Genomic DNA, 7500 nt, shown 5'->3' on the forward strand with positions numbered 1-7500 from the left:
TGGAGGTGTCGCGCCGGTTCGTACCCATATCCGCAGCAGGTCTCCAAGGTAAAGAGCCTCTAGTCGATAGATTAATGTAGGTAAGGGAAGTCGGCAAATTGGATCCGTAACTTCGGAATAAGGATTGGCTCTGAGGAGCGGGGCGTGTCGGGCTTGGTCGAGAAGTGAGTCTGGCTGACGTGCCGGGCCTGGGCGAGGTGAACGGTATCATTACTGTTACCGGGATCCGATCTCGGTCCCGTGCCTTGGCCTCTCACGGATCTTCCTTGCTGCGGAGCTTCTGTGGCGTTTGACGTCGCGGTCGTTTCTTCGGCCGTCATTCAACACTCAGCTCAGAACTGGCACGGACTAGGGGAATCCGACTGTCTAATTAAAACAAAGCATTGCGATGGCCCCCAAGAGTGTTGACGCAATGTGATTTCTGCCCAGTGCTCTGAATGTCAACGTGAAGAAATTCAAAAAAGCGCGGGTAAACGGCGGGAGTAACTATGACTCTCTTAATCGCTCTTGATCGCTGTGGGAGAGCTCGTGGAGAAGCTGAAGAAAATAAAGAAAAACACAGCCGCAGGGGTGGATCAAATTAAGAAGATCCACCTCCGTAGGGCTGGGGCGCTGCGAACATTCGCCAAGTTCTGTAACTTGCTCTTGCTGAGCCGAATCTACCCGGCACAATGGAAACTGAACCGGACCACACTCATACCCAAAACGGGGAAGAGTGTGGCGGAAGTCGGTAACTGGAGGCCCATCACAATAGGCTCCTTGTTGGGTAGGCTATATTCGGCGATGATAGACAAAAGGATAAGAGGCAAGATATCGCAACACCCTAGGCAAAAGGGGTTTGCGATGGAGGATGGCTGTAAAAATAATATAGCCATTCTCAGCAGCGCCCTAAGCCAAATGAAGGAAAACAAAGGTGGCGTTATTACCGTAATGGATATTTCAAAAGCTTTCGACACGGTTCCCCACAGCGTTATAAGGGACGCACTGGAGGCGAAAGGCGTTCCGACGGCCATCGGAAATTACATACAAACAATGTACGATGGTTGTCGGACTGTCATACATTGTAGAAACAAAGAGACCCTATCGGTGTCCCTGCTCAGAGGAGTCAAGCAGGGTGACCCTTTGTCCCCGCTCCTCTTCAATTTAGTAATAGAACCACTGGTTCGTTGTATACATGAGACGTCGGAGGGCGTTGGGATGGGAGACGAGAAGGTCTCCATTTTGGCCTTTGCGGATGACCTGGTACTTCTGGCCAAGAATAAAACGGAGGCACAGAAGCAATGCGAGAAGGTACAGGGTTATCTCGGAAAGCTCGACATGAAAGCTGCGACTGATAAATGCAGCGCATTTCAAATTGCAAATAAAAGCAAGACGTGGTATGTGAAAAACCCAGAGTTAAAGTTGGGTCGGGAGGCAGTTCCATATTCAGACCCCGAAACCACAATTAAGTATCTGGGAGCCACGTTAGATCCCTGGAGGGGCCTGCATCGCGTCGCAGTCAAAGAAGTCTCAGACGCGGCAAAATGCATAGCGAGGATGAGGTTGAAACCAGACCAAAAGATCAACCTCATCAGAACGTACCTCCTGCCCAGGTATGTACATAGATTAGTGGCTAATCCGCCTCCCTTGGGCCTCCTGGACCAAATAGACCACGAGGTTAAGTTAATCATAAAGAAAATTTTGCACCTCCATCTGTCAACGACCGATGGAGTTATTTACTCTGACAAAAGTCATGGTGGTCTGGGTGTCCAGAGGATTGCAAACATAGTCAAGCTGGCCAAATTAAGGAATGCAATCAAAATGACGAGGGCCGAGGATGAGGCGGTTAGGCGTGCATACCTAGGGCAGGAGGGAATAATAAAGAAGTACGCTACGTCGGTGGGCCTCAGTTGGCCCACAAGTCTTGAAAGTATTGAGGGCGCGCGCAGGTCCCTCAAAAAGAGGGATACTGACAAATGGAGGCAGCTCGTCTCTCAAGGCCAGGGCATCAAGGAATTCTTTGGTGACAAAACCGGTAATGCCTGGCTGTATAATCCCAAATTATTGAAGCCGTCCAGATATCTGGACGCATTAAAATTACGTACCAATACGTTCGGTACGAGAGTCGCACTCAGGAGAGCCAAGAAAGAAATAGATTATAAATGTAGGCGATGTGGCTCTCAGCCCGAGACCTTGGGACATATATTGGGCCAATGCACCCACACCAAGGCAAAGCGCATTAAACGCCATAACGAGATATGTAAGCTCGTACTCAGCAAGGTGGCAAGGCACTGCACTGTGTACGAGGAACCCGAAGTCAACGTTCTCGGGGAGCTACGCAAACCTGATTTGGTCATAAAAGACCATGATAGGGTTTGGGTAGTGGACGTCACGGTACGTTATGAGGACCGTGACAACCTCCGGAACGCATACCGGGAGAAGTTACGAAAGTATCGGGAAACGGCAGAGTACTTAAGAATAAAATTGAACGCTCTGCAAGCACAAGTGATCCCGATAGTGGTGGGGTGCAGGGGCGCAATACCCAAGGAAACGGAGAAGAACTTGAGGAACCTTGGGCTCGAAAGCAAGGACGTCTTGACGGCTTCTCTAATCGCACTCCGCTCGTCAATTGAAATGGCGAATCAGTTTATTGACTACGATCACATAATGTGATCGCTATGTATATTTATTTAGGTATATATTTACCTATGTATTTATGGACCAAGCCCATGGGCCGGATGAACTATTTATTAAAACGCAGCCGCAAGGCAAAGGAAATTTATTGGAAACGCAGCCGCAAGGCCAAGGAATATTTATTGCAAACGCAGTCGCAAGACAAAGGAATTATTTATTGAAAACGCAGCCGCAAGGCAAAGGAAGAATTAGAATTATGAACGAGGCAGCTGTCAGCCGATAAATATGATGTGTAGCCCGTCTCGGCCTTTTACACCGAGCGGTGCGAGTCCTGGTACATTTTCTGTGTATCAGGGCGCGGGGCGGATTCTATGCATGCAGAATCCGGGGCGACGCCTCCGCGGGGCTTTCCCTGGGCGCACGCTATGCGTGCGGCCGAGCTCGCCTCCCGAAAGGGTCCCCGTTCCTAATTTTTCCAAATCCGTAGGCAGATCGCTTGGCAGTGGAACTAGAAAATAGGCCCGATCAAGGAATTATTATTTGTTATTACCCTACGAGGAGGTTTAATCCTCGGAAGTCCACCAAGTCCTCGGACTTGGTGCAGAATAATAGCCAAATGCCTCGTCATCTAATTAGTGACGCGCATGAATGGATTAACGAGATTCCCTCTGTCCCTATCTACTGACTTCACTTGTTTTGGTCGAACTGTACGGACGTATTGTGCATCGCTCTCAAGCAAGTTGTGGTATTTACGTGTACAGAGTGCGAGAAAATTAACGTGTGGGTGTGTTTCGTGTAGTGTGGTGAAAGTGGATTGGATTGTAAAAGCTTGATATAGTGAAAAATACTGCATAACGTGGAAAATAACGTGGAAAAATTGTCGGAAAAAGTGCACGTGGCAACGCGTGGAATTCGCCGCGTCTCATTGGCTGGCGTCAACGGCATTGCGGTACGCTGATTGGTCGGCGCGGACGGCTGATCCCAAGCGCCCCATTGGCCGGCGACAGGGGCATAGCGGCGCCCTGATTGGTCGACGCGGGCAACCAATCCCCGCGCTAGTTGGTGACGTACGCGGCGCAGAGCCGCACCTGATTGGCTGCCGAGGAGAAATGAGTAACCGCGAGATGGATGACGTTGTTGTTGTCGATGATGTTTTTCCCGTCACAAGTTCGCGAAAAAGAAAAGAAGAAATAACGAGCGCTTCTGATTCGGATTGCATAAAAGCAGTGAGCAGAAGAAGGAGAAAAATAGGGAGTGTTAGCCCTGAAAAAGAAAAAGAAAAGGTGACGCGACAAAATGAAGAAAGTAAATTTCCATCGCCAGCAGAGGTTATATTATATTTTTGCAGAAACTTAAATGGTAGTGCCACTGCTGAAGACTTAAAATATATAAAAAAGAAGGTGAAAGTGTGCCAGAGGTTCATCAGCGACCTGCAGAAGGAAAACGAGGAGCTGAAGAGGAGGCTGGAGGAGAACGAAGATCTGGGGAGCCAGATGAAGAAGCTGTCTGAGACCATCACCGGGGCGGTGGGACAAATAGCAGGGCGACAGGAGCGACGACAAGATCGAGAAAGTGTACAGAAGTGTGAAAATATGTGCGTGCCTGTTAGCTATGCGGGCATAGTTAAGAAAAACAGTGTCGGTGGAAAAATGAATGTGGGAGAAAGTTTACGTGTGAGTACGAATGAGCGTGCAAATGTTAAAACGTATGCGGTCATTGTAAAATCGAAGAATGAGAATGAGAACACAACGAGCGAGAAAATAAGGGAAAAAGTGATAAAAGAAATGAGCGAGTTTGTGAATGTAAGAGTGAAAGCGGTACGCAAGATTAGGAACAATGGAGTGGTGATCGAGACGGTAAGCGAGCAAGAGCGAAACGCCATAAAGGAATGCGTGAAGCTGGACGAGCTGGGCCTCAAAGCCAACCTGCCGGGTATGATTAGCCCTAAGGTTATTATGTATGATGTGCCGAATGAGATGAAGAATGAGACCATCCTGGAGGAAATGTACGAGAAAAATTTAAAAGAGCGTATGACACTGGATGAATTTAACAAAAGAGTGAGAATAATAAATAGATCTAGTAAGAAAGGAGCGAATGAAGGAAATGTAATAATGGAAACGAGTGCGATAGTGAAAGAGATGCTGACACGTGCCGGAAGAGTTTATATAAAATGGCACGCATTTAAAGTGCGTGAGTTTGAATGCGTACTAAGGTGCTTTGGGTGTTTGGGCTTCGGTCACATGATGCGTGACTGTAAGAGTAAAGTAAGGGTATGTAGGAAATGTGGAGAAAGTGGACATGAAGCGAAAGACTGTACAGCAACGAAAGAAACGTGTAAAAATTGTAGGGAAAGAGGTATGAATGATGGACATTCAGTAATGTCGAATGAGTGCCCGCAACATGTGCGAATGATTGAAAGAATGAGAGAACGAATACGCTATGACTAAGGACTGTTTACGTATGATACAGCTGAATTGTCAGAGAGCAAATGTTGTTATGTGCGATTTAGGCATGATTTTGTGCGAAGAAAATGTGAGTATAGCGCTTCTCCAGGAGCCCTATGTCGCGTATGGGAATGTTAGAGGGTTGCCAACTCATATGAGTGTATACAAGTGTGATGGAATAATCAAGGCAGCGATTGTAGTAAACGATGCGAATGTGCAATCAATGTTGGCGAGTGAATATACAAATGAGTATGGTGTGTGTGTATGGATAAAAGGTACGTTTGGTGAAATGTATGTGGTGTCCATGTACTGTCAGTGTGGGTCAGACATTGAACCGTACTTGCAGTATCTGGAGGCTATAATACGGTATGCAAAAGGTGTGCCGGTGATTGTTGGAATGGATGCGAACGCGGTGAGTACGCTATGGCACAGCAAATTTCAAATGAGGGGGCGTGAGAGTGAGAAGCGTGGTGAAGTATTAGAAAACTTCATAATACAAAGTAGGATGACTGTGCTGAATGAGCCAAGCGAATGGTATACTTTTAGTGGTGCGAATGGACAGAGTGATATAGATGTAACTCTAGGGTACTGTCTAGATGGTAGGTATGAGTACAAATGGGAAGTGAGGAACAAATGGGGTGTGAGTGATCATAATATAATATTGTTACGCATAAATTATGGAATGATGAGTATGAATGAGTCTCCACCTGTAAGAACGAGATGGTCTGCCAAAAATGTAGATTGGGACGAGTACATGAGAGTAGTACGTATGCAGGCTGAAGAAGTAGGAATGGAAAAATTTGCAAGGCTGAGTATAGATGAGAAGGTGAGTGAAATCACTGACTGGGTTGCTAAGACGAATGATTTAACTATGAAAAGGGTTCAATACAAGCATGGAAGAAGTGTAAAGTGGTGGACGCAGGAATTGGAGAAGGCTAGGAAGCGAGTACGAAGAGCAAGAAGGAAATACCAAAGAGCGAGGAGTACTCAGGGTGCGTGCGCAGAGCAGAAAATGACACTAAAAAGATGCATGAATGAATATAAGTGGATGATTAAGGACACGAAAGAAAGAAACTGGAGAGAGTTCGTTAGAGTGAGAGGAAATGCTGATCCGTGGGGAGAGGTGTACAAAGTGTGCATGAGAAAGCGGAGGTATGATGATCTGTGTGGGCTGATAGATGGAGAAAGTTTGACGCGAACGTGGAAAGAGAGTGCAAGTGTACTACTGAAAGAATTTTTCCCCCCTGATGCAGAAAATGGTGATGCAGAGAGAACGATGCAGTATGACGTAGTAAGGGCAAATGAGGTTAAACAAATTGAATGGGATGAAATAGATCGTGCGGTGCGTGCAAATAAATCGGGTAAAGCGCCTGGAATGGATGGTCTGACGGCTGATATGGTAAAGAACGTATGGCGGGTGATCCCAGAATGGATGAGAGAAACTTTTGATGAGTGCATGAAAGAGCAATATTTCCCAAATGAATGGAAAAAGGCCGATGTTATTATACACCTTAAATCTCCGGACAAAGTTCGGTCTGATCCACGGTCATACAGGCCGATAAGTCTGCTTCCGACTTTGGGAAAGGTGCTAGAACGAGTGATGGTAAGCAGGTTGGAGCGAAAAACAAATGGACGACTGAGGGAATGTCAGTTTGGTTTCCGTAAAGGTAAATCAACTGAAGATGCCTGGTATAAAGTACACAGAAGTGTGAATGACTCTGAGAGTAAGTATGTATTGGGTGTGTTTGTTGACTTTAAAGGAGCTTTCGACAACCTATCCTGGGGACGAATAGCGGAACGTTTACGTCAGTTTGAATGCGAAGAGCTTGGGTTATGGCTGAGCTACTTCAAGGATAGAAATGCGTGTATTGTAGGAAAGAATGAGACAGTGTGGAGAAAGGTTGAGAGGGGGTGCCCGCAGGGATCGGTTTGCGGTCCCGTAGTGTGGAACCTCATGATGGATGAACTTTTATCTGAATTAGAAAGATATGAATGTAAGATCATAGCGTATGCGGATGACTTGTTAATATTAATTGAGGGAGCAAGTAGAAGCACTATAGAAGCAAAGAGTGCAGAATGTATGGCGTATGTGATCAATTGGGGCAGAAGCGTTGGACTGGAAGTAAGTGAGAGGAAGACGGTGTGTATGTTGCTAAAGGGTTCCCTCTCGGGTAACAGAGAGCCATGCGTGCGTACAGAAGAAATGAGAGTGAGGTACGTGAAACAACTCAAGTACCTAGGTGTGTGTATGAGTGAGCGAATGCATTTCAAGCCGCATTTAATAGAGCTCAAGAGAAAAATAACAAATACAATAGGTTACCTGAGGAGGGTGCTCCGAAAAGAATGGGGATTAGGAAAGAAAGCGATGAAAGTAATATACAAAGGTATGATAGTGATGTGCATGATGTACGGAGCGAGTGCATGGGGTAGTATCATAAGGTAT

The 7500-nt window shown here is 46.5% G+C and overlaps 1 protein-coding gene across 1 annotated transcript; it reads left to right on the plus strand.

Moving 5' to 3' along the window:
- The first annotated feature begins 3261 nt into the window (after positions 1–3261).
- On the plus strand, positions 3262–5060 carry LOC143154599 (uncharacterized). The gene has a single exon (XM_076326604.1). It carries the CDS (start codon positions 3723–3725, stop codon positions 5058–5060), a length of 1338 nt encoding a protein of 445 aa, XP_076182719.1. The 5' UTR covers positions 3262–3722.
- Positions 5061–7500: the final 2440 nt, after the last annotated feature.

The sequence above is a fragment of the Ptiloglossa arizonensis genome, unplaced genomic scaffold (assembly GCF_051014685.1).
Source record: "Ptiloglossa arizonensis isolate GNS036 unplaced genomic scaffold, iyPtiAriz1_principal scaffold0217, whole genome shotgun sequence".
In the NCBI taxonomy this organism is placed as follows: domain Eukaryota; kingdom Metazoa; phylum Arthropoda; class Insecta; order Hymenoptera; family Colletidae; genus Ptiloglossa; species Ptiloglossa arizonensis.